The sequence below is a fragment of the Mesocricetus auratus genome, unplaced genomic scaffold (assembly GCF_017639785.1).
Source record: "Mesocricetus auratus isolate SY011 unplaced genomic scaffold, BCM_Maur_2.0 Super-Scaffold_4256, whole genome shotgun sequence".
NCBI classification, from domain to species: Eukaryota; Metazoa; Chordata; class Mammalia; order Rodentia; family Cricetidae; genus Mesocricetus; species Mesocricetus auratus.
Window position 1 is genome coordinate 404,591 of NW_024429182.1, and position 27,130 is coordinate 431,720.

The 27,130-nt window shown below is 40.1% G+C and overlaps 1 protein-coding gene and 2 non-coding genes across 3 annotated transcripts in view; all 3 read left to right on the top strand.

Moving 5' to 3' along the window:
• The first annotated feature begins 539 nt into the window (after nucleotides 1-539).
• Eif3a (eukaryotic translation initiation factor 3 subunit A) overlaps nucleotides 540-27,130 on the top strand; it is a 30,594-nt gene continuing 4,003 nt past the window's right edge. The window contains exons 1-19 of the mRNA XM_040741990.1: nucleotides 540-740; nucleotides 7,527-7,717; nucleotides 7,868-8,004; nucleotides 8,906-9,069; nucleotides 10,851-11,050; nucleotides 12,429-12,637; nucleotides 14,128-14,299; nucleotides 15,503-15,607; nucleotides 15,946-16,044; nucleotides 17,181-17,297; nucleotides 17,508-17,693; nucleotides 18,195-18,542; nucleotides 19,094-19,198; nucleotides 19,511-19,624; nucleotides 20,035-20,157; nucleotides 21,071-21,224; nucleotides 22,180-22,364; nucleotides 23,467-23,555; nucleotides 24,719-25,560. Of these exons, the coding sequence (XP_040597924.1) occupies nucleotides 692-740; nucleotides 7,527-7,717; nucleotides 7,868-8,004; nucleotides 8,906-9,069; nucleotides 10,851-11,050; nucleotides 12,429-12,637; nucleotides 14,128-14,299; nucleotides 15,503-15,607; nucleotides 15,946-16,044; nucleotides 17,181-17,297; nucleotides 17,508-17,693; nucleotides 18,195-18,542; nucleotides 19,094-19,198; nucleotides 19,511-19,624; nucleotides 20,035-20,157; nucleotides 21,071-21,224; nucleotides 22,180-22,364; nucleotides 23,467-23,555; nucleotides 24,719-25,560 (3,589 nt within the window). The 5' untranslated portion in view covers nucleotides 540-691. The remainder of the gene's footprint in view (nucleotides 741-7,526; nucleotides 7,718-7,867; nucleotides 8,005-8,905; nucleotides 9,070-10,850; nucleotides 11,051-12,428; nucleotides 12,638-14,127; nucleotides 14,300-15,502; nucleotides 15,608-15,945; nucleotides 16,045-17,180; nucleotides 17,298-17,507; nucleotides 17,694-18,194; nucleotides 18,543-19,093; nucleotides 19,199-19,510; nucleotides 19,625-20,034; nucleotides 20,158-21,070; nucleotides 21,225-22,179; nucleotides 22,365-23,466; nucleotides 23,556-24,718; nucleotides 25,561-27,130) is intronic.
• LOC121135638 lies at nucleotides 15,690-15,817 on the top strand. The gene has a single exon (XR_005872738.1). It is a non-coding gene; the product is annotated as a small nucleolar RNA SNORA19 (small nucleolar RNA).
• On the top strand, nucleotides 16,744-16,874 carry LOC121135635. The gene has a single exon (XR_005872737.1). It is a non-coding gene; the product is annotated as a small nucleolar RNA SNORA19 (small nucleolar RNA).

Below are 27,130 nucleotides of genomic sequence, written 5' to 3' on the forward strand. Positions count from 1 at the left end.
CCTGATCAGCACTTCCTTTAAGCACATTCGGCCGGGCGGGCGGCGGTAGCACACGCCATTAGTTCCCAGCACTCGGCAGGTAGAGGCAGGCGGCTAGCCTGGTTTACAAAGTGAGATCCAGCCCAGCCAGGGCTACACAACAGTGTCCGGAAACAAAAACAAACAGCCTTTCCTGTCAGGCGAGGTCCCCGCGTAGCCAAAGTGACCTTATCCTAAAATACGGCCTGCCCACGCGCCACTCCTTTTTGGAAACGATTGTGTAAACATAGTTTTTTCTCGTCGTAGACATGACCGAGATTTCCCCTTCCCCACCCTACGTTCGTTGGAGCACCGCTGTCAGGAGGAAACTGTCTCTAGGGTCCTCTCCCACGCCCCCAAAGAGGCACACAACAATTCGCGCCACCCGCTAGCCGCCGCCACGTCAACCCTGGCTCAAGACACCAGCGCGCCTGCGCGCGGAGGAAAGTCGGAGCATGCGCAGAGGTCCGCCCCCTACATCCGGGGCTCGGGCGGCGGCGGTGCCGCCGCAAGGCAATCACGTGGCTCCTTCCTTTCCGTCTCTGGCCGGCTGGGCGCGGGCGACTGCTGGCGAGGCGCGTGGAAGCTCGCGCTAGTCCCCCCTCCGCCTCCTCTCCCGGTCCGGGCCACTAGGGAGTTCGCTGACGCCGGGTGAGCCGAGCCTACCGCCAAGATGCCGGCCTATTTCCAGAGGCCGGAAAATGCCCTCAAGCGCGCCAACGGTGAGTAAGGCAGCAGGTCGCGTCGTACAGGGCCGGCCCGAGGCTCGGGAGATCGAGGGCCCCGGCCTGCTCCCCGCAGCCCGGGCTGTGGAGGCCAGCGATGACGGCCGCCGCCACCCCGGCGGTGTCTCGGCACGGCCTCCCCCGCTCAAGCGGGCTCCCGCGGCGGAAAGCGCGGATCAGGAACCGTCGCCCCGGCCTGTCTTCCCCGTCTGCCGCCCGGTGCTTGCGTCGCAGGCCTGCGGCCCGGGAGTCAGGCCTCTCCCGCCCTGCGATCCTTCCCCTCGATGGGCCTCCCGCCGGCTCTTCAGACCCGCGGGCTGCTTGGGAAGCCCCGCGCTCCCTACCGCCATCTGGGAGTGCCGGGGAGGAGGAAACATGGCTCCCTCCCGGGACAATGCACGCGAGAACCTCGGCTCCACCTCCCGTCGGGGCCGGGAACCCGGCTAGTTTACCTCCACCCCACCTCTCAGGCTCGTCTGACCCCAGATCCCACGCGGAGGCCTGCTGGGTCAGGGTCCACTTCCCTTACACATAGTCGCTGGTTTGCACTTCATTCCTCTGATCATTAACTTGTTTCCTGTGGGTCGACCTCCCCCCCCACACCCTGTATTGATTAGGGTCAGTTCTAAAAGCCTGTTCTGAATCACAAAAAGTTAATATTCTTTAGGGATTTAAAAATGCTTCTTCCCAGATAAACCTCTAGAAAGAGTTGTTTCCCCAAGGTCACTTGGAAGTGTCGGGAAACTAGAATAGAAACCTCTCTTGATATCCAGATCAGGTTTTTTTTTTAAACCCCCCCCCCCCATTTTACCGCAGCGCCACCGACAACTATTTCTATTTCCACATGAGTGCTTAAGCCTTGGAGCTTGCAGGAAAGCCATGTCCTGAGCTCTCCAGTTTGACATTGTGAGATGGAAAAGTCCTGTGTACACCTCTGATCTTTAAAAAGTCCTAATAATTGTGTAACTTTCCCTTTTAACTCCCTCAGTCCAAGCAGATAAACCCAATTTGTTAGAACTGGAAGTCAAAAGGCCATTTGAGTCGGTACTTAGAAAGGAACATTGATGATAATCTGTCAGGAATAAAGATGTGTTGGTTACATACTTCTGAAATGTGATTTTTTTTTCTGTGTGTGTGTTTAGGGAGCAATCTGCAATAGTTATGCACCTCGGATTTGTATTTTAGAACTTAATAAAACTGCAAGTTGCTGATAACTAACCAATCAGAACTGTAGCTAAGTTAGAACTTTGGACGTTTTACTTAAAATTGTATTGTGCTGTAGAAAAGAATTGGATGGACTTACTAGGTATAGCTAGCTGTTGTGTCTGTGTTTAACTTAAAGTGTTCACCAGTGGGCATCCCCCCCTCCCCCATAGCTGTCTACTTAAAGCACTACAGTCTTTGGCCTACATATATACATAGTAACATGCTGACCTTGTTTTTCTGCTGTTTGAAATCTTCATATGGACTTAATAGCTCAATAAACTTTTAAAGTAGGAAGGTTACATAATGTGTTCTAAATTTGCTTTTCACTCACTGTTTCTCAGTTGAAATAGACTTGATTAATGACGAGCAAGTTGAGAAAACTATCAGCAAAGTACTGTATGGGTAACGGATCATATTGGTATATTTTTCCAAAGGCCTGTATTGACTTATTTCTGTAGCTCCATTACATTATCTGAAGTAGCAGGTAGTGATACCTTAACTTCCTAGGGACTTGACAAGAGCAGATTGTCTATCACACATAGCACTGTTTATAGAACATTAAGGCTTTTCACATCTTAGAAATCTTGTTTACCTAAGCGTCTTATTTGTAGCATCTGTAACGCTAGGGATATTTAGATCTAGTCTACTGAATTATTATTATTATTATTTTTTGGTTTTTACGAGACAGGGTTTCTCTGTATTGTTTTGGAGGCTATCGGTCCAGCCGGGCCTTGAACTCACGGAGATCCGCCTGCCTCTGCCTCCCGAGTGCTGGGATTAAAGGGGTGCACCACCACCACCCAGCTTCTACTGAATTATTTTAATAAAATTAAATAAAACAGCCCTGCACGTCACCCTAAGCAGTAATTTTGAGGGAAAAATGGCACAGCCTTTCACTTTACACTCATACCCTACAACTCCTGCTTTGAGAGATAGTTGAAGTCCCACAACTGAATATTAACATTATATTTTAGATACTTAATCTGTTGTACAGACTAGTGAAAAATGAAGGGTTGATGTGAACCATTTCCTAAGGATTCTACACTTATTCTAGAATAATTCTGCATTTCAGTTTCTTAAATCTTGAAATCATTTAAGTGTTGAAATCCTTCTAACCTCAAAAGCCTTCCCACCCCATTAACTAGGCAATTGCAAGGAGCTAAGTCTCCATGCATGTGAGTTAGAGTAAGCATGACTCAATCATCATGAAGTTTGTTCCAATTTCAGATTTGTTTAAAAATATCTATCCCCCCCATATTTTTCTTCTTATGGAGGGGTGGTAGGGGTTTCTGTCCATAATTTTGTATGTTTTGAGACAGGGTCTCTTATGTAGACCTGGCTGTTTTGAATCCACCAGAGTTCTGGGGTTAATTTACAGGCATGCTCCATCACACCCAGTAAAATATTTTATATGTAAGTGTGCTTCCTTTAGTTTGAGACTTTCAGAGTTAGAAAGGATGAGTTTTGAACCCAGACTTAATCGTTAAAGGTTTATTTTTGTAGGGTTCTTGTTTGACTGCCAGTCTTATTAGGTAGCCTAGGTTGTCCTCAAACTTGATGCTGGTGCTTCAACCTCCTTCAGTGCTAATGATAGAGATTTGATTCTACCACATGAATCTTCTAAGCATGACACTAAGAAACCACTCTACCAACTAACTGTAACTCCAGTTGAAGGTGATATGTTCTTTTCTGACATACAAAAGCATGCTTGTGGGGCAAAAGAAAGTAAAACACTTCATACACATAAAATGATAAAACAACTAGTATTTTTTAAAAAGTAAAGAAACCACAGTCTCATTGGGAATATGGATTATATTTCCAGTGTTTTATATTTTATTTTATCATGGGTTCAGTTCTCAAGTTTAACTTGATTTGAATTACATATTGTAAACATTAAGAGTTTGAAATTTTAGCCGGGCGTTGGTGGCGCACGCCTTTAATCCCAGCACTCGGGAGGCAGAGGCAGGCGGATCTCTGTGAGTTCGAGACCAGCCTGGTCTACCGAGCGAGTTCCAGGACAGCCTCCAAAGCCACAGAGAAACCCTGTCTCGAAAAAACCAAAAAAAAAAAAAAAAAAAAGAGTTTGAAATTTTAAATCCTTAGTGTTAAAATTGGGAGTTATGTAAATGGGCATAATGTTATTTTAATGTTGCTTTACATTACAATTTGTATTTAATTTTATTTTAGATGTATGTGTGTTTTGCCTGCATGCAATGTCTATGCACTTTGTGCAAGTAGTGCCCTATTGAAAGTCAGAAGGGGGTGTCAGGAAGAGTGTTGGATCAGCTGGAACTGCAGTTATAGATTATGTGAGCTTCTGTGTAGGCGTTGGGAATAGAACACAGGTCCTTGAAGAGCAGCCAGGGTTCTAAACTGCTGAGCCATCTCCCCAGTCCTGCTGCATAAAATGACTAAATTCATTTACTAGTAAGTTTTTTGTTGTTGTTGATAGGAATTTTAGTTAAATTGATATGGAAAACACTTAAAGTAACGTGGAAAACAACCGTAGGCACATTTCAGAAACAGGATAGTACTTAAGACTTTTTGGTTCCAATATCATATCTAACTGTAGGTGCTTGTTTCATATAGTAAGATTTTGGGGTGGCGCTATGCCTGAAATGAAGAGTCTTTCCCACATAATGTTGAGTTTATACTTGTCTGCATGTACCATTTGATACTGTAACGGGTGGAGCTAGGGTTGTGTCTTTTGCCTGGCATACCAGAGATGAGGCCCTAGGTTTGGACTCCAGCCAGAGAGAAAAATTGCTGATAAGTAAGAGGACTTAGAATATTTTGTAAAGATGCTTAGTTTTTGATACATTATGTGTTTTGTTTGTGAACTTAGTATGTTTGAGAGCCAGAGCAGTTTTATTTTACTAGAAGATTGGAAAGCACCATTCCTGAAACCTTAGTCATTAAACCTGTAGATCTGGTAAGCTCCCAAATAAGGAGCTTTTGGCCTACTGAGTGCATGAGTATTTTACTTGTGTGTGTGTGTGTGTGTGTGTGTGTGTGCTCGTGCGTGCGTGCGTGCGTGTGTGTGCGTGTGTACACACCTGCATGTCTGGTGTCCATGAAGTTCAGAAGAGAGGATATCAGATCCCTTGGAACAGATGGTTTTGAGCCACTTTGTGGATCCTGGGATCAAAACTTGAGTGCTGAAAGAGCAACAAGTGTTTGTTCTAAAGCATTGACCACCCACCCCTCCAGCCTCAATGCTAACCATAAAAAAAAAAATGGTACTGGGGATTGAGCCCAGAGCTAACAATCTTGCTTTAAGGCAGAACATTCCCAAATTCAGATTAATTCAGAAAAATTTAAGACAGCAACTGGATTTGTAAATGTGACTTAATTACACATAATGCCTTCAAGCTCATAAAATCATGTTAATTTGCCCTATAGTCTATATTTTTAAAAATAGCCTTAATTTAAATTCATTAAAGTTTTTAGTTTCACAGAGTCATTTAAAGGTGGCACAGAGGTTTCACTGTACCCAGTTGTTTCCATTAGTGAACATCCTAAAACAATAAGGTATATTACTCATAACCAAGGAGCCAGTAACTGAAGTTATTTTTCTTTTGTTTTAGATGTATGGCCTTACTTTGTAGCCTTGGCACTCGCTAGTAGACCAGACCAGCCTCCAGCTCACAGATCTTTCTGCCTCCGCCTTCTGGGTGCTGGGAGCAAAAGTATGGATCAGCATTCCTGCCTAGCAATTGACTTTGTTTTTTTTTTTTTTTTTTGAGACAGGGTTTCTCTGTGGAACAGTCCTAGCTGTTCTAGAACTCCCAGAGATCGGCTTGCCTCTGCCTCCTGAGTACTGGGACTAAAGGCATGAGCTGCCACCACTGCCAGGGCCACAATTGAGATTATTAAGTTTCTACTTTTTTTCAATTACCTTTTGCCCTAGGATCCTATCTATATACTACATACATTTAATTGTCGTGTCTTAGTTGTCAGTGTCTTAGACTTTTCTAGTTTCATTTTCTTTCTTTTTTTCATCACAGATTTGAAAAGTACTCCTGTGTTTTGTAGAATGGTCTTTATTTTAAAATAATCTGTGAGTGCTGTTGTAATGAGATACCATATTCTTGGTACTTTACCAATCAATACAAAGAATTTATTTATCTCATTTCTGAAAAGTTCATAATAAATAAACTAGCAAGTTCAGTGTCTGGTGAGAGCTGGTTGTTTGCCCTTTACTGTTTCAGGGGGAGATTAATGTGGTCCTTGCTTGATGAAATAGATAGAACAAAAAGGAAGCTATCTATGAAAGCTACTTGTTGCATTTAGAGGCTAGAACTCTTTGAATCAATCATCTCTTTAAAGACCAACTCTTAAGTTTGGGAGGACACTTGAATTTAGACCATTGAATCCTAGTTGGTGTTTCTCTTGATAATTGTTTAGAAGTTTCTTTTGGTTTTATTTTTTGTTTGTGTTTGTTTTTTGAGGCAGGATTTCTCTGTGTAGCTCTGGCTGTCCTGGGACTCAAAGATCTACCTGCATCTGTCTTGCTGAGTGCTGGGATTAAAGGCATGTGCTACTAGGCTTAGCAGCTCCTTTTTCTTTAAAGGTTTATTTTTGAGCAGGAGCAGTGCTATATAGATGAGAGAGAGAGAGAGAGAGAGAGAGAGAGAGAGAGAGAGAGAGAGAGAGAGAGAGGGAGGGAGAGAGGGAGAGGGAGAGAGAGGGGGGAGAGAGGGGGAGGGGAGGAGAGGAGAGAAAATTTTGTGTGTGTGTTAAATGCTGGAACAACCAGAAGAAAGCTGAAAGTTACAGGCTGTTGTGAGCTGCCCGTGTGGGTGCTAGGACCTAGGTTGTGTGCAAGTGGTGGTATGTGTAGTGACCCATTTACATGATAGGACTAGATGAACTTAGATGAACTATAACTACTCAATATAATCCCAAACAAAATCTTTGCAAGCTGTTTTGTAATCATTTGTAAAATTTGTATGGAAAGACTCAGACCTATGTCAGAACAGAGATACCAACTGAGAAAGTTGGAACACTTCTATCCAATTCCAAGACTTCTAGATTTCCATAAGAATGAACTCATTTAAATGTTGCCAACTGAAAAAAATGTTGCTAACTGGTCTTAAAATAGATATTTAAACAATCTACTGTTTTTTACTTCATCTTAATCATACTTAGACTTTCAGTTACTGGGGTACATATCCCCCAATCCATTACTTCAGTTTCTAGCATTTTAAAAATCACTGAGTTCTACATGGACGCTATATCTTGAGATAACACTAATTTTTCATTATTATATGTTGGATGATTTTGGGATTCCTATTAGGAGCCAAATGAGTTAGAAAATTAAATCACTAAGGAGGCAAATTTAGATTTTTAAAAACCTTTTCTTTTACGTTTATTTGTGCAAGTTAAGGGGACCTGCATATTTGTGCATGTGGAAGTCAGAACAGTTTTCAAGAGTGGGTTGGTTCTCCTGCTAACAAGGGTTCTAAAGATAAAACTCTAGAGGATCAGGAAGGACCTTTACCTATTGAGTCATTTAGATTTTTTTTTTATATAGTATGCACAACTAACTTTAATTCTTAATTTTTTTCCACCCAGAATTTCTTGAGGTTGGCAAAAAGCAACCTGCCCTGGATGTTCTTTATGATGTTATGAAGAGTAAGAAACACAGAACATGGCAAAAGATACATGAGCCAATTATGTTGAAATACTTGGAACTGTGTGTGGATCTTCGTAAGAGCCACTTGGCTAAGGAAGGTTTATATCAATATAAGAATATTTGTCAACAGGTACTATGCTCATTTTTATATTTTTAAAGTGCTGTTAGTAACTTCTAGAGGAATTTACCTTTCAAATTAAATTTTGTATCTTGATTTGCTTTTTAAACATTCTTTTAATTAGTTCATTGGAGAAAAATACATTCTTTTTCCTTCCTGTAGGTAAACATTAAATCTTTAGAAGATGTTGTTAGGGCATACTTGAAATTAGCAGAGGAAAAAACCGAAGCTGCTAAAGAAGAGTCCCAACAAATGGTGTTAGATATAGAAGATCTGGATAACATTCAGACGCCTGAGAGGTATGTGAGTTCAATCCCTTAGTAAATATTTTTATTATTGTTATTATCTTTTTTTGTTTTGTTTTTCAAGGCAGGTTTCTCTGTGACTTTGGAGACTGTCCTGGAACTCGCACTTGTAGACCAGGTAGGCCTCGAACTCACAGAGATCCTCCTGCCCCTGCCTCCCGAGTGCTGGGATTAAAGGTGTGCGCCACCAACGCCTGGCTAAATATTTTAATTATTAACACTGGTTTTCTTTTTGCTTTTTTTTCGAGACAGTTTCTCTGTGTAGTTCTGGTTGTACTGGAATGCACTCTGAAGACCAGATTGACCTCAAACTCACAGAGATCATCCTCCTACCTTTGCCTCTCAAGTGCTCAGATTAAAAGTGTGTGACATCACACAGCAGTGTTTTTTTTGTTGTTGTTGTTGTTGTTGTTGTTGTTGTTGTTGTTTTGTTTTTTGTTTTTCAAGACAGGGTTTCTCTGTATTGTTTTGGAGGCTGTCCTGGAACTAACTCTGTAGACCAGGCTGACCTCGAACTCACAGAGATCCGCCTGCCTCTGCCTCCGGAGTGCTGGGATTAAAGGCGTGCGCCACCAGCCCGGCCAGTGTTTTTCTTTATATGGGCCATTATCACCCCCACTTGAAGGTAGGTGGTTATCAGGAAAAAATGCTTATCTTTGAAATTTAAAATGTATAATTCAGCCATGTAAGTGATATTTAAAATTTACACCTTAGGATAGAACATGCACTAAAAGTTCAACTGTTGTAATACAGACTGAAAATTCAGATACAAATGGTGAGGGACAGCTTTGACAGTATATATATATGAGGTTTTGGGAAGAGTTTCTCGGATTTGGGCTTTCAGGTCATAATAAAAATTGTCTAAGATAGTTTTCAATCCATTTTTTCTTCGTAGTGTTCTCTTAAGTGCAGTAAGCGGGGAAGATACTCAGGATCGTACTGACAGATTGCTACTGACTCCCTGGGTCAAGTTCCTGTGGGAATCATACAGGCAGTGTTTGGACCTTCTTCGAAATAATTCTAGAGTAGAGCGTCTTTACCATGACATCGCCCAGCAAGGTAAAACAACAATGTGAAATGCTAATAGACTGATTTGAAAAGATGACTTTAGATATTTGTAGACAGTTTTTAAAAATAACTAGTTTTATCCTTAGTGAAATTGACCTTTATTACATAAATAACAGAAAAAGAGACTTATCTTACAGCTTGATACATTGCCATATGAATTGTTTTACTGACTCTTGAAGCCCCCTCCTGCTTTTTAAAAGTTAAGCACACAGTGATAGACTTCATTATGGTATAGTTTCATGTTGTTATACTTATTCTTGATCATCACCCTCCTACTGCCTACTCTCTGACTTCTTTTTGTTGCCCCCACCCCAGTAAATCTGTTACCCTCCTTTCTATTTGGATAGCCTTACCCTTGGGACAGGATGACCTTGAACTCAGATATGTCTGCCCCTCTGGGATTAAAGGCATAAACCACTCTGCCCACCATATTTCTCATTCCTAAACACAGTAGTGCCTAGTATTGATGTCATGGATTACTTCATACTTGGTTACTTTTCAACACAAACTCTGAAGGACTAGATTTTTTTTTGTTTTGTTTTTGTTTTGTTTTGCTGTGATGCATGGAGCCTTGTAACTGAGTGACTACTTGATTTCCCCCCCCCCTCGGTTTTTAACAAGTTTACATTAGGGTATCATTACCTGAATTTCTTTCTGTGTCTGTCTGTTCTCCTATGTAGTTAGGATAGGTTGATCTTGACTTTCCCAGGTGCTAAGGATTATATAGAAACTCACCCCCACACACACACCTGGCTCAGAATTTCTTTATGTGTTGGTAACTTTCTACTATGACTGCTTTAAGAGGAATATTGTTACCTGTGTTTATTTGCATATATAGCTTCTATATCATGTCTCACAAGCAAACTTGGACTTGTTGCTGATTTGGTAAAAAAAAAACTGAGTTGGGGTTAAATAAAATTGCTTATATAGAAAGGTTTGTTTATTTACTTTGAGACAGGGTTTCTCTGTATAACCTGATTGTCCTGGAACTTGCTTAGTAGACCAGGCTGGCCTTTAACTCAGAGATTCACCTGTGTCTGCCTCCCAAGTGCTGGGATCAAAGGCATGTGCCACCACCACTCAGTGAAATACAATTTTTTTAATAAGAGCAAAGATGTCCCAAAAAGTACTCCGATACTGCGTAGATGTCCATTTTAATGATGCAGCAAGTAATTATACATTTTTATGTTTCTGTACAAAAGCATGTCACATTATATGTACATTAGATATATAAGTTCTTTGTATTTCAACCTAACAATTTTTGTTTTTTTAGATCTTTGATAGATTTTTTATTTTGAAATAGTTTGTTTTTTGTGTATGGGTGCTTTGACTGTACGTATGTCTGTATACCATGTGCATGCCTGGTGCCTACACAGGCCAGAAGAGGGCACTGGATTCCCTAGAACTGAAGTGACAGCTGGCCCTGAGCTGCCATGTGGGTATAGGGAATCTAACTTGACTCTGGTATAGCCAGATGTTGTCCATCTCTCTAGCTCCTGACTCTTCCTAAATTTAAGTTCTATTCATTTCCTTTTTTTAAATTTCTAGAACCATATATTGGGCCAGGACTTATGACCATGTCTTTTATTTTGCTCAGGATTCAGAGTGGTGGCAAGTTCATGAAGGGAGTTAAGACTGGCTCTCATTACATAGAGTAATGGTGAGCTTAGTGAATCTTGTTAAAATTGATCTTAATATGTGGCATATCAAACTTAACTCAGATGTTTAAGTTGACAGAGTATCTAATTCTTGTTTGACAATTATGCTTACAGCTTTCAAATTCTGCCTCCAGTATACTCGAAAGGCTGAGTTCCGCAAGCTCTGTGACAACTTGCGAATGCACTTATCTCAGATTCAGCGCCACCATAACCAAAGCACAGCAATTAATCTTAATAATCCAGAAAGTCAATCCATGCATTTGGAAACCAGACTTGTTCAGCTGGACAGTGCTATCAGCATGGAACTATGGCAGGCAAGTTAACTACCTTGTATTGGTATTACTGTTTAATTTCCGTAGGTAATGTGAAAATTTAAGGTTGTCTGATTGACAGCAGAAATACTTCTATGTAGGAAATTCATAACTCAGTTTTTAATCACTTGCAAAATCTTGGCTAAATCATGTAATCCTTTCACTCTATGCCTAAACAAGTCAAAAACAAAACAAAAAAACCTGAGCATTGGTGGCGTGGTAGCGCTCTCATTTAATCTCAGCACTCAGGGAGACAGAGGCAGGCAGATCTCTGTGAGTTCAAGACCAGCCTGATCTACAGAGCGAGTTCTAGGACAGCCTCCAAAACAAAACAGAGAAACCTTGTTTTGAAAAAAAACAAAAAACAAACAAAAAAACCCAACAAAAATAAAAACCCAAAACCCTGCTCAAAATGTGGTTCTATGTAATTGGTACCATTCTGAGCTGGATAGTCTCAAAGTATGGAGGAAAATATTAACAGATGGAGGTGTTTTTGTTGCTGCTGCTGCTGTTTCCTCAACTCATTTTGTTTGGTTTTGGTGCCAGGAATTAGTGCCACTTTGTGTATGCACTAGTCCTAAACCAAGGGTCTTGTTTTGACTTGGTAGGCTGGCACTTTAATGAGCTAAATCTCCAACCCCCTGGTGCTGGTGGTTAAACCCATCACCTTTCAAATGGTAAGCATGTGCAACACCACTGATTACATCTCTAGTTTCTACAAAGGCTGTTAAATAGCAGGTTCCTCATAATTTTGTATTAACCTGATAATACATTGTAACTTTATTATACGTTGAGCATTATTGATAATTAGAAGTTAAAAAGGCACACCCGTTTTTGTGTTTGGAGAAGTGCCGCTTTAGCCCCATACATGGTGTATACTGCATTTTAGTGATGGCAATAATGATGAAAAGCTTCTGGCCCTTTCCCCCCCTTCTTAGAATATATTCACATCATTTTGTGACTTTTTAACATGAAGGCTTTTATATTTATTTAACATAAAAGCCAGCTGAAATTACATAGTATTAAACTAAAACAGTTTTTAGTTAAAATGTGATTTAAAAATTAAAAGTAAAAATATGATTCAGTTTACTGCTCTTGCCCATAGTACTTTTCTATACTGCTTGGAGAGGACAAGCAAACTTGATTATATTAGGAAAAATGTTCCAGGACAGCAAAGGCTGCACATAGAAGCCCTGTCTTGAAAAAACAGCAACAAAGCAAAACAAGATTTCAAAGATAGCATTTTTGTGGTTATAACAATTTCTCAAACAGAAATAGAAACAATATTAGGCATTTTATTTATTTATAATGGGTTTTAATTTCATAAAAGTGATTTGTGTTTGATCATTTTTTATTGAAGTGATTAATTTGTACATTTTAGGAAGCCTTCAAAGCTGTGGAAGATATTCATGGGCTATTTTCCTTGTCTAAAAAACCACCAAAGCCTCAGTTGATGGCAAATTACTACAACAAAGTCTCAACAGTGTTTTGGAAATCTGGAAATGCTCTGTTTCATGCATCTACTCTTCATCGTCTTTATCATCTGTCTAGGGAAATGAGAAAAAATCTTACACAAGATGAGATGCAAAGGTAAGAGTGTTAGAGTTGAATGGCAGTGAAATTAAACTTCAGTGGTAGTGTGGTCTAAGCATGGTATCAGCTCCTGGATGGACATTTTGGATTGGCTAATACTGTTGTGTATTGGTAGAATGTCTAGTATCCCTAGACTCTACTCCTTAGGGTCAGGAGCAATCTCTGATTGTGACTACCAAGTGTCTCTGAGACATTGCTCTCCTTGGAGAGTATTTTTAAGCCATCTTCTACTTCTTCAGGCCCCAAAAAAGCTGCCACTGGAAACCCAATTGAGAAAATGTGTATTCACAGAGGTGATGTTAACATGTGAACCTATCCATGCATTGGTATATTCTATTCTTAGAGCAGTTGGATAATTAGATAATTCCATCAAGCTCTTTTCTTTTTCCTTGATTATAAAACAGTAACTAGTCAAGTAACACTTGACTTGTGTTAGGTTGTATCTTAGTAAACCTACTGTAAGTTGAAAATGTGTTAAGTAATGATGTATTACACTGACCTATCAATACTGGGTAGTATACTAGGAGAGGCAGGAGGTCTGTTTACTCTTAGGATTGCATGGATGATAAGGAGCTGTGGATCATTCATTGCTGCTGCATCCTAAGAATACAATACTTTATGTCACTAGTTTGGGAAATGATGAATTCTTTTGTACCATGGTAAAAAATATGGGTTAAAACTTCATGTTTCCTAACACGTGAGTCATAAAATGGAGACTATTTGTGTGTAATTTGCAGAGTATTAAAAATCAAAGTATAGGTTGAATGTAGTGGCACGTACCTCTTAGCACATGGGCTAAGAAGAGGATCAAATGTTCAACACTAGGCTAGCTTAAACTACCTAGCAAGATCCCTTACCACAAGAAGAATCCACACAGACCCAATCATATTTAGTGTGTTTCTTTTCATTTGCTTTCTTTTTTTATTATTTTTGTCAAGCTAGAAGTTGAATCCATTGCCTTGCACAAACTAGGCAATTCACATGTCATCTTTTTTTCCCTGTTAGTAAACAGGCTTTTTTATATGTATCTGTTTTTCTTAGTGTTGCGGAAGAATACGAAATCAGCCAAATGGTTTTCCTTAAGGAAGTTAGTACTTGTAATATTATAGGATAGCATCAGGTCATTTTCTCCTGTATATGTTATGAAGACTTTGCTACTTAGCATTCTAAAGTGTAGACTTTCTTGTGTTTCAGGAAAGTAAAAACAAATAGTTTTTTTTCTATCCTCTCATTTTCTGTCATAATTGTGTTTACTTAAAGTCCATTTTCTTAGTTTCCAAAGCTACCTTTAATTCTTTTGGTAAGGATGTTTGTCTTTACTGCTGTTGGGCCACATTTAGTGTGTTGATATGAGATTGAGTTTACAAGGATTTACTTCCTCAAGGTTCAGTTGTCTAATGCTGTGCTGGAATAATTAGTATGACATACAATAGATAATTAAAAGAAGCATATTTATAATTTAACAAATAAAACTTTGTTCGCCACAGAATGTCTACTAGAGTCCTTTTGGCGACTCTTTCCATACCTATTACTCCTGAGCGAACTGACATTGCTCGACTCTTGGACATGGATGGTATTATAGTTGAGAAGCAGCGACGCCTTGCAACACTGCTAGGTCTTCAAGCCCCACCCACACGAATCGGCCTTATTAATGATATGGTTAGTATACGTTTGAGTATTTATTGCCTTGGAGAGAAAACTTTGTGGTAAGTTGTAATTCATGATTAAATACTGGAAATTAAGATTCATTGTCAGGCCGGGTGTTGGTGGCGCATGCCTTTAATCCCCAGCACTCGGGAGGCAGAGGCAGGCGGATCTCTGTGAGTTCGAGACTAGCCTGGACTACCAAGCGAGTTCCAGGACAGCCTCCAAAGCCACAGAGAAACCCTGTCTCGAATAAACCAAAAAAAAAATTCATTGTCAGGCTCTGTGTGGACAAGGTACCACTGATGAAATGGATATCTTGTTCATTTGAGGAGACTCATTAAAGCAGTGCTTCAGGGTATGTGATGAGTTAGGTATGGTTTCCAGTTATACCTGAAAGTGTCTGCATGATACTGGTTCAGAACATTGGTTCAGATCCCAGTGGACATCAGAACCCACTGATAAGCTGAAATAGGGTAGTGGTTCTTTTTGCACATAATCTATGCATAACCCCATGTTAGATTGAAATAATCTTCAAATTATTTATATTTATGCCATGTTTAGGTGATTAAAAAAGCATTTCAGACAGATGTACTTTTTTTCTTGAATATTATCTAAATATGACTGGCCGAGTGTGTATGTGGGACCTGATGATACAGGGGGCCAGTGCTGTTAAATGAGTATAACACTGTTATGTTAATGGATACTGAGTTTTCCAAATTTGATCCTGAGGAGAGTAGAGCTGTCCTGGTAATTTTTTTGATGCTTCATATAAGAATAATTTGTTGCCAGGCTGTGGTGGTACACTTCTTTAATCCCACCAGTTGGGAGGCAGAAGCAGGTGGATCCTTGAGTTCAAGGCCAGCCTGGTTTATAGAGTGTGTAGACCGCCATAGAGAAGACAATAGCTACACAGAGAAAACCCTATGTCAGTGCACACCCCCATTTTTTAAAGCTGTTATTTCACATTTTTGGGTATGTAATTTGTGCTGTCCCTTGTAATTGTCTTTGTAAATTTTGTATGTTACCTTATAGGTTCTCTTTTCAAGTTTTTTGGGGGGGAGGGTTAATTATAGCTAGAAACAATATGGAATAATTAATAGTATTTAGTAAATTTATAGGGAACTGAGGTCAGATACTTTTCTAATTTTAATTTGTAGTCCAGAATCTCTGCTAGAATATTTCCTTTAGCAGTTAAACTTTTTGCCTTTCTTATAGGTCAGATTCAATGTGCTACAGTATGTTGTCCCAGAAGTGAAAGACCTTTACAACTGGCTGGAGGTAGAATTCAACCCACTAAAACTCTGTGAGAGAGTCACAAAGGTAAGCCTCGGCATGGGCAGGCTTTGCTGCAGTTGAGCATTTTATTTCTCTAATAAAGAACTGTTCCCCTGTTTGTTAAGACGTGCACATTTGCTTGTCTTTTTTCTTCACATCAAGAAAAAAGATATTTCTGATGTGCTAAATAAACCTTTGGAGGTAATTAGCAGCATGACTACTTTTGCCACTGCTGTCAGTCACCTTCAGATAAGCATTGATAGTGTTGTAGATGAATTTCGTGTCTTTATATTACATGCTGTTTTGTATATAAAGAAGTTGAAAGAATGTGAACTGTTTGCTACATATAAACTATTTTTTTCTCAATTTAATTGGTTTTATAGGTATTAAATTGGGTTAGGGAACAACCTGAAAAGGAACCAGAATTGCAACAATATGTACCACAACTACAGAACAATACCATACTCCGCCTTCTGCAACAGGTAAAATACAAGCAAATGCTTTATGGAGAAACTTGAGATTTCTGCCCTTGACTCTGTATCACTGTAGCAAATATTTGTGTGTGTGTGTGTGTGTGTGTGTGTGTGTGTGTGTGTGTGTGTGTGTGTGTGTGCGTGCGTGTGTGTGTGCGTGCGTGTGCGTGCATGAGTGTACAAGTAAGTGGATGCCAGAGGTAGACATCAGCTATCTTTCCTGTTAATCTGTTGTTCAATCTTGTATTTTGAGATTGTCACTGATCCTGAACCTCACAAATAGCTAGACTGCCTGGCTCTAGGAGTCTTTCCTTGCCCCTTTACTCTTTATTTTGATGACAAATGGAAAAACAATTATAGTTACTCTAAGAGAAAGCCATCCCAGTTTCCACTACTGTCCAAATTTCCCAATTTGTGATTTTGAAAGAGTCAATGACTTAACTGTACTTCCTCCCATACTTTTCTTTCTTTGCTAAATACTCAGTTTTCCTTAGGTGTTGTGTTAGGTTGACCTTTTCACCCCCCCCCCATAGGGTCTCGCTATTTGCTCTGGCTACTATGGAACTCGCTATGTAGACCAGGCTGACCTTGAACTAACAGAGATTGGCCTACTTTTGTGTTCCAAGTGCTGAGATTAAAGGTGTTCATCACTGTGCCTGCCGCTGAGTTTTCCTATTTTCATTTGGTGAGGGAGTGTTAATGATGTGTTTGCACATTTCATTGACCTGCTTTCTTTGAATATGTGAGCAGTGTTATTTCTTATGTGCTATATAAATACTTGAAGGCTAATTAGCAGAGTAACTGTATATAGTAATGCTGCCAGTCTCCTTCAGACAAAAAAAAAAAGATTGGAAGTATTTGTATTAAGTAAATAGTAGGCCTTTATAAATATGTAGACATTTAGGTTTTTGATTTATGAAATGGAATTCAAAAGATGGTTATACATAATATAACATAATTTGGGCCCTTGAATTGAAACTCCAGTTCCAATAATCTATTGCTATGCTGATTTATATGAACTTTGTTTTTTTTTCCCTTTCTGAACAGTGAGCATAATTTCTGCTTCCTCTAGCTGCCATGAAATTGCACATAAAAATGTGACTAAATAGTAGCTGTTATTATTAACCCTGTGTTTTTTTGTGCAGGTGGCACAGATTTATCAGAGCATTGAATTTTCTCGTTTGACTTCTCTGGTTCCTTTTGTTGATGCTTTCCAACTGGAACGGGCCATAGTAGATGCAGCCAGGCACTGTGACCTGCAGGTATGTGCTATAAGTGGGCACTGGTGGCAGGTTAGAAGGTCTTTGGGAAGTAGAAAGACAGAAATCTTTAGTTTCTCTGCTTTTGGTACAATGGTAACCTTTTAAAAACTCTATTGAGCAAATTCTCATACTTTTCTATTAACTTTGGATTGATAATTTCCTTCTCAAATGCAGTTGTCGACTTGGTTACTGATAATTTAATTTTCTAAGGTTCGTATTGATCATACTTCTCGGACTCTGAGTTTTGGATCAGACTTGAATTACGCAACTCGAGAAGATGCCCCAATTGGCCCTCATCTGCAAAGCATGCCATCAGAACAAATAAGAAATCAACTCACAGCTATGTCCTCAGTGCTTGCAAAAGCACTTGAAGTCATCAAGCCTGCTCACATTCTGGTATGTGCCTTTAGGGGGATATGAGCCACAAAAGTTTTGAGGGACTTTTATCTTTCATAATATTGTTTGAGATGAAATCCGTGGAAAAGACTTCATGATTTCCTGTTCACTAGTTGTTAAGATTGTTTTGTCAAGACGAGTAAGTCATTGAAATGCCTTTCAGTGGGTAATAATGGATATTGTTACATAAGACAGCAGACTGCATATATCAAGCATATACCCAAAACAGTTGTTGAGGTGATTGAATTCTTGCTAAGTTATTGTTGGCTTGACCCCAATAGATTTGGTCCTTGGAATAATAATAGATTGTCAAATAGCATTTTAGCTTGTGTCATTGCTAGTTAGAGACTGAATAGCTGTAGTGCCACAGTACTGGGTACTAGAACATTGTCTGTTACTAAGTTGCACATTATTTGTGGAAACCTAGCGTTTCACAATTAATTTTTCTAGACTCATGCCAGGTATATTTATAATCATTTTAAAATGCAATTGTTTTTGAAGCAAGAGAAAGAAGAACAGCATCAGTTGGCAGTTACTGCGTATCTTAAAAATTCAAGAAAAGAACATCAGCGGATTCTGGCTCGTCGACAGACGATTGAGGAAAGGAAAGAGCGTCTTGAGAGTCTGAATATCCAGCGTGAGAAAGAAGAACTGGAGCAGAGGGAAGCAGAGCTTCAGAAAGTACGGAAGGCTGAAGAAGAGAGGCTGCGCCAGGAGGCAAAGGAGCGGGAGAAGGAACGAATCCTTCAGGAACATGAGCAGATCAAAAAGAAAACCGTTCGGGAGCGGTTAGAGCAGATCAAGAAGACGGAGCTAGGTGCCAAAGCATTCAAAGATATCGACATTGAAGTACGTAGCACACCAGCCATCAGGAGCTTCTTTACTCTTGAGCTCCCATTTGGCTAATAATGAAGTTTTCTCATTGAATACCTATTTAAGGAAATATAGGATTTGGTTCTAGGAAGCAGTGAGCTCACATGAAAGTTAACCTTACTTGTCTTTAATTTGTGACCTGGAGAGATGGCTCCGTGGTTAAGAGCATGCACTGCTTTTTCTTCAGAGGACCTAAGTTCAGTTCCCAGCACCCACATAGGTGGTTCGCAACCCCTTCCTTCTTCCAGCTTCAGCTGGATCAGACACTCAAGTACCTGTACTTCAGTGCACATATACCCTTCCCCATAACTAAAATTAATCTTTAAAAATATTTGTAGCCAGGAGTTGTGGCACTGTCTTTTGATTGCAGCACTTGGGAGGCAGAGTCAGGTGGATCTATGTGAGTTCAAGGCCAGCCTGGTCTACATAGTGAATTCCTAGGACAGCCAGGGTTATAGAGAGAAATCCTTTCTCAAATATTTACTAAAATGTTTGTGATGACCATTCTGCCTTTGTGTTGCCATTAGGACCTTGAAGAACTAGATCCAGATTTTATCATGGCCAAACAGGTTGAACAACTGGAGAAAGAAAAGAAGGAACTTCAGGAACGCCTGAAAAATCAAGAAAAGAAGGTAAATGAAAGGATGGATTTTTTTTCTTGCTAATTTTTTAATAAAAGGTCTCCATGTTGGCCTCAAACGGATTGTCTTGCCTAGTGGGATTGCTATTCTTTTCACATAAGTTAAATAGAGTTATTTTGGCTGGACTGTGGAGGTAGTACACACCTTTAATCTTTGCACTTGGGAGGCATGAGCAGGCAGATCTCTGAATTTGAGGCTAGCCTGGTTCTAAGATAGCCAGGGCTACATAGAGAAACTCTACCTCTAAAATGCAATAAAACAAAAGTTATTTTGTAAAATGGCATTTGTTTTTGTACCATTCAGATCGACTATTTTGAAAGAGCTAAGCGTTTGGAGGAAATTCCTTTGATAAAGAGTGCTTATGAGGAACAAAGGATTAAAGACATGGACCTGTGGGAACAACAAGAAGAAGAAAGAGTAAGCTTTTCATTGTGGTATCATTTACTGTAAACTAAGTTACAAGCATGCCAGTGATAGTTTTTAAATAGTTTACTAGAAATTTTGGTTAACAGCTGCTTATTTAATAGCTTGGTGGCAAGAGAAATGTTCACAATAGAGATTTAATATGAAAATGTAAGTCTCAGCCTTGTGTGCAGATAAACAAGATAAAGGGCATCTGTGTGGGAGCCTGCAGCCCCAGAGTTTATTATCTGGAGATTTATAGACCTTGTGTTGTCAGTTATTCCTATTTTAGAAAAGATAAATCACAAGATAGAATGGGGAAGGAGCAACTTCTCAGTTTTAAAGAATGTCTATTAGGATCTTTTTGGGGTAAATTAGGAAAACAAATGCCTTGGAGATTAACCTTGTACTGTATATACTTTCAGATAACCACAATGCAGCTAGAGCGGGAAAAGGCTCTGGAACATAAGAATCGAATGTCACGAATGTTGGAAGACAGAGATCTATTTGTGATGCGACTCAAAGCTGCCCGGCAGTCTGTCTATGAGGTGAGGTTCCTGTGCTTAAGGGAAAGTAAATTTGTGAGCTTTTAGGGATTTTGGGTTTTATTTTTATATTCTTCTTTTGAGGGGGATCCTCCCTTAACACATTGGCAGAATCTGTCTTGAGTTAAAGTGAAACAGATAATTATTCAATATTTCAGTAGGAAGAGTCAGGAGATATTTTAATCACCTCAAAAAAACGTTTCAAAGATGAAAGTTGTATTTTCTCATTTGAGGTGTGGGTTTTTGGGATGGGGTCAGGTTAGTTTGTCTTGCTGTGTGTGACTTAACACTCACTGACCTATCTTGAAGGGGATGGGATTTTGTGACACACCATTTAATCCAAATTCATGTGTGCTTTTAAGTTGTATATTTACTATTTGATACAGAAATGAACTAGATCAGGATTGGACATGGTGGTGTACACTTTTAATCCTAGCACTTGGGGAGGCAGAGGCAGGCAGATCTCTGAGTTGGAGACCCATTTGGTCTACATAGTGAGTTCCAAGGCAATCATGATTCTGGAGAGAGACCCTGTCTCCAAAAGAACTAAATCAAAGATGTTTTGTTAAAGTTCTTAGTCATTTTTTTATTACTATTACAAATAAAATGTGACTATAGGGGTTTGTTTTGTTTTGAGGTAGGGAGTAGAACTTCAGACAGCCAGGCAAAGTAACTTGCTCTCTCAGTTCTAGTGTGTAGATTCAATGTGAAAGTCACTGTAGATTCATTGTGTAATTCAGTATTTTAGAAACACACTGACAAAATTTCTCTACCCATTAAGAGAGTCTGCTTTTGTATTTATTGGTGGCCACTTTCTATGGCTTTCAGATATTGTGAGTTTACAAGTGTAAAAGTATTCCTGGTTTATATTTTGAACAAAATTGACTTTGGGAGGATATAACTGTTCAATTCACAGGAAAAACTGAAACAGTTTGAAGAACGGTTAGCAGAAGAAAGGCATAATCGTCTGGAAGAACGGAAAAGGCAGCGAAAAGAAGAACGTAAAGTAACCTACTACAGAGAAAAGGAAGAGGAAGAGCAGAGGAGGGCAGAAGAACAGATGCTAAAAGGTAACCATTTATATAAGTCGCATGGAAAGTGTTAGTGTTACAATCTTATTTAGAAAACAAAGCAATCTGTATAACTGGTCTTTTGATAATAAAGCTAGCTTAATGCATTATGTTTAGGTGCTGATACCTCTATCAACCTATAGCCAAACACTTAAAATTTTATACTTTTTTTCCCTGTTGTTATAGTATCCTGTTTTTTCCCCCCCCCCGGGCCAGGGTTTCTCTGTATTGTTTTGGAGGCTGTCCTGGAACCTGCTTGGTAGACCAGGCTTGTCTCAACTCCAGAGATCTGCCTGCTTCTGCCTCCCAAGTGCTGGGATAAAAGGCGTATGCCACCAATGCCTGGCTTGTTTTGTTTTGTTTTTTCAAGATGGGGTTTTTCTGTGTATCACTAGCTGTCTTGGAACTCACTGTGTAGGCCAGGCTGGCCTCATACTCAAGAGATCTGCCTGTCTCTGCCTCCCAAGTGATGGGATTAAAGTTGTGTGCCATTGTCAACTGGCTTGTTTTAATATGCTTATCTTTTAAAGCTTTTTATTTACTTATTTTATGTGCATTGGTGTTTTGCCTGTTTGTATTGTCTGTGAGGATATAAGATCCTGGAGTTACAGCTATGAGCTGCCATGTGTGTTCTGGGAATTGAACCCGGGTTCTCTGGAAGAGCAGTCTGAGCCATCTCTGGCCTGTCTTTTTTTTTTAATTTATTTTTATTTTATGGGCAATAGTGTTCTGTCTACGTGTATGTCTGTGTGAGGTTGTTGGATCCTAGAGTTGCAGACAGTTGTGAGCTGCCATGTGGGTGCTGGGAATTGAACCCAGGTCCTCTGGAAGATCAGTCAGTGCTCTCAACCACTGAGCTGTCTCCTGGTCTGCCTTTTAAAAATTTGCCTTTACATGTACTACATTATACCAGTGTGGGTGGGAAGCACATTGCAGTAACTTGACAATTTCATAGAGCGAGAAGAAAGAGAGCGTGCTGAGAGAGCAAAACGGGAGGAAGAACTTAGAGAGTATCAGGAGAGAGTCAAGAAACTGGAAGAAGTAGAAAGAAAAAAACGTCAGAGGGAGCTGGAAATTGAAGAAAGAGAACGACGCAGAGAGGAGGAGAGGAGACTTGGTGATGATCCACTTTCTAGGAAGGTGAGTACAGAAGTTATTCTTTTGATTTTTCTTTAGTACTGGAGGGAGAATCTGAACTCTTCATCTGGCCAAGTCACATAGTATTGATCTGTCTTCCCAGGTCTGTGTATTTATTCTGTTTTAATTACATGTAGATTCACTGATGAATTTTCTTTTGTAATATTGTGGCTTGATTAACTACTTCACATTCTCTTGATTACTTAAATACAAAGATCTTTTCGGGTTCATAATATCTCTGTCGTTTGGGAGAGGTAATTAGGTTCCTCTCAACCTCATTCAGAATGTGCAGTGTAATACAATCAGGAGCCTAGGTGATATTGCTTGTATACAAAACTGACTTATTTCTTTCATCTATTGAATTCTTCTAATTGTGGTCTGTTATAGTTCATTTTAATGAACCTGTATGTCATTTCTGATTCCTTAACTGTCTCCCAATCATAATCATATTCTAGACCTATTTTAGTTTTCATAATGGCAGCATATGTGACCCTTAAATCTGTTCTTCTGTCTCAGCTCCCTTTGGTTCATACTCATTACTGAGAGCCAAAGGCAATCATACTTGGCGATCACTTTTCACCAGTTTCGGCTGTCAACTTGTGTTTCAGACACTTTGAGTTACTGCTTTGCCCCTTAAACACTGCCTGGTTGTTGATTATTTTTTCCAATTTTTTAAATGGTTATTTTTAATTATGTGCCTGTGGGTATGTGCACATGAGTGCAGGTGCTCACCGAGTCGTTGGATTCACTGGAACTAGAGTTACTGATAAATTTGTGAGGCATCTTTTGCTGGGAACTGAACTCTAACCCTCTGGAAGAGCAGTACACATACTTAACCACTGAGCTCTTTCCAGTCCCTAGTTTTTTTATTTTGTGGTAAGACAGTTCTTACACACAGCCAAGGCTGTCTTTTAAAAAATTTCTGATTCTATTCCTCTGCCTCCAAGTGAAGAGGTTAGAGTTGTGCACCTTCCTTCAACCAGAGACTTTTATTTTAGGACCTTGAGGTTTAAGGAGAGAATGGAATGCTTGAGTGATAGATAACTCTAGTAGTGGTTGGAATCATAACTTTTATTACAGTGATGCCTCTGCTTTGTGGGTGCAGGACTCTCGGTGGGGAGATAGAGATTCAGAAGGCACATGGAGAAAAGGGCCAGAAGTTGACTCTGAGTGGAGAAGAGGCCCCCCAGAGAAGTAAGTGGAATCATGGGAACAATGTGTTTAGTCTTGGGTCCTGGTATTTAGGTTTTAAAATCAGATTTGAATTATAGAACCTATTATTTGAGCCAAGATCATGGTCCTGTGTAGCTTTAAGGTGAACCTGAACTCCCAATCTTATCTCCACTTCCCAAGTGTTGTATTTAAAAGCTTGTGCCACCATACCTGGTTTTTAACTGTTAATGAGACTTTTTTTTATAGGCCACCCCTCTTCAGCATTGCTCTGATGACTGACCCGTACGAATCTTGAGAAATATATCTGTCAGATTCCAACAACATTGAGTTTAAAAGAGCAGTGTTGTGGTGGCTCACTTTTTATCTCAGTACTCGGGAGACAGGCAGGCGAAGTTGAGGCTAGCTTGGCCTACAGAGTGAGTTCAGGACTTCTAGGGCTATACAGAGGAAACACCCCATCCCCCAAAAGAGCAAAAACAAACCCTGTCCATAACATTTTTTCTAATGGTTGAACATTTATTTTATAATTTAAAAATTTTTTTGTAGTACTGGAGATAAAGTTGTAATAAGTTTTTTGGTTGTTATGGTTGTTAACTAGTGGTAGTAATAGTGCATTTTTATGCAGAAATTGTTTAGAGAAAAGCTTGTTGTAAAAGATAAAGAACTTTGCAAGTGTTCTCAGGAAGGAACCAGATAATTGTAGGCTGTTGTCTGCTTGTTATTCTTAAGGTACTAGATTTTTTTAAAATTGGTTTTTGAGACAGGAAGCTGTTCTGGACTCTTTGCTCTGTAGACCAGGCTGGCCTTGAACTCACAGAGATCCCCACCTGCCTCCCTAGCGCTGGCATTAAAGGCGTGCACCACCAACACCTGGCAAGGATTTTGTATAATTTTTATTTGAAAACCTTTTTTTTTGTTGTTTTGTTTTACAAGGCAGGGTTTCTCTGTATTGTTTTGGAGGCTGTCGGGCCAGCCCGGCCTCGAACTCACAGAGATCCGCCTGCCTCTGCCTCCTGAATGCTGGGATTAAAGGTATGCGCCACCAACGCCTGGCTTGGAAAACATTTTTAAAGGATGGCACTGACTGAATTTAGATTTAGTGATTTGTAAGAATGAGTGAAATCAAGGATCCATATGCTTTCTGAAAATTTTGCTTTTAAAGCTTGTAACTTGTTACTCTTTAGGGAGTGGAGACGAGGAGAGACTCGGGATGATGAGAGACCTCACAGGAGAGATGAAGATCGGCTAAGACGCTTGGGGGATGATGAAGAGAGAGAATCTTCTCTTAGACCAGATGATGATCGCATTCCCAGGCGTGGTCTGGATGATGACAGAGGGCCTAGACGTGGTCCGGATGAAGATAGATTTTCTCGTAGAGGAACAGATGATGACCGTCCTTCCTGGCGTAATACAGATGACGACAGGCCTCCCAGGCGAATTGGTGATGATGATAGAGGAAGCTGGCGTCACACGGATGATGACAGACCACCCCGACGGGGACTGGATGACGACAGACCACCCCGACGGGGACTGGATGACGACAGACCACCCCGACGGGGACTGGAAGATGACAGACCACCCCGACGGGGACTGGAAGATGACAGACCACCCCGACGGGGACTGGATGATGACAGACCACCCCGACGGGGACTGGATGACGACAGACCACCCCGACGGGGACTGGAAGATGACAGACCACCCCGACGGGGACTAGATGATGACAGAGGAAGCTGGCGTACAGCAGATGAGGACAGAGGGCCTAGACGTGGGATGGATGAGGACCGGGGGCCGAGACGAGGAGGTGCTGATGATGAGCGGTCATCCTGGCGTAATGCTGATGATGACCGGGGTCCCAGGCGAGGTTTGGATGATGATCGAGGACCTTGGAGGAATGCTGATGATGATAGGATTCCCAGGCGAGGTGCAGATGATGACCGGGGGCCTTGGAGAAATATGGATGACGATAGGATTGCCAGACGGGGTGATGATGCAAGACCTGGTCCTTGGAGACCATTCGTCAAACCAGGTGAGATTTAATATTTAGAAATCCTGTACAAAAAATGAAATTGTAGGGCTAAATGACAGTTGTACTATATATATTCTTATTTTTTTAATGTAGGTCTTTTTTCCTTGAGTGCCTGTGCAGTGACTTTTAAATGAAAATTATTATTAAACATTTGTTTACACAAACTGTCCACCCATAGGATCCTACTCAGGATCTCATTTTTGTTCTCTGAGAGTGCTCACTTGACACTTAAACTTATCTGTTTCCTCCTTTCAAAATAAACACCTGTTCTGTTAGGAGTTCTCTGCTTTCTGTTTTAGCCTGCGTTAAGTCTGTCATTTAGTTCACTTCTTTGTTTTAAAGCTCCATTATTTTAAAATTACATGTGCATCATTTAGTTTAGTTTTTTTTTAAAAGCTTCATTTTAAAATTACATGTATGTGCATACTTATATGTGGGTATCTATGAGTATGTACATGTGAATGCAGGTTTAAGTGGAGGCCAGAGGCACCAGATCTCCTGGAGAGAGTGAAGGCAATTAGAGCCACCTGACATGGACATAGGGAATTGAACTACAAGAGCAGTATGTGCTGTTAACCACTGAGACACCTCTCCAACCCCTAAGTCTGCCTTTTGATGGTTCTTAAATCCACCCACTTTAGTGTTCCCCATGATTGTAATTGAGTCTGCTGTGAACTTTTACCCTGCAAACTGGTTTCTGCTATTCATTTCTTTTTTGCAGTACCCACAATAATCCTTCCTGAGTTCAGATCTAATTACACCTTTTTTTGCTTTTACTAGTTGTGATTTCTTTTTTGGTCTTGGCCATATTCCACTGTTCAACTATGTGACCTTAGGACAAATGACTTCCATTCCTTGTATAAAATGGGCTTCTTAGTCATTTGTGGTTACATCCTATAAAGTTGCCAGAGGATTATGAGGAATCTGAGAAGAAATACAAGCTTAGGTGCCTTTCTATTTATTCTGCTATTTGTCTCTTGATGTGTTTCTGTTTAAGTCACTTTCTCAAAGCTACAGTGATCTCTGATTTGCAACAGTGAATTCATGGTAGTTTGTCTAACTTGTGTTTTCCTCTTAAGTTTAGACATAGTACTTCAGTCTGTGCCTGGGTCAGTTGAATAGTGAAGTAACAAGCAAAGATCACAGTACTAAATACACAGTCCTTTAATGGGATACTTTTTATAGTTTCAAAAGCCAATTCTGGGAGGCAGAGTGCTACCAACTTGAGCTGGCATCACATGTCAGGAGACAGCTTTATTCTTTCTGAACTTACTGATTGCAAAATTGCAACAAGTATTAATTTGGTATTAAAAATATTTGCAACTGAACAGGAGGATCTCTTTGTGTGTTCAAGGCCAGCAAGTTCTGTCTCCATAGCAAGTTCTAGGACAGCCAGGGCTACATAGGGAGACCTTGTCTTGGGGAGGGGGGTTTCAAGTATCTGACAATAATTAGGATTGACTTAATTATGGCAAGGATTAAACAAGTAAATATAAATGGTATTTAAGTCTAATTTGGCACTTGTTGATATGAAAGTCAGGTACAATGGTAGCTATAATACACCAGTGAG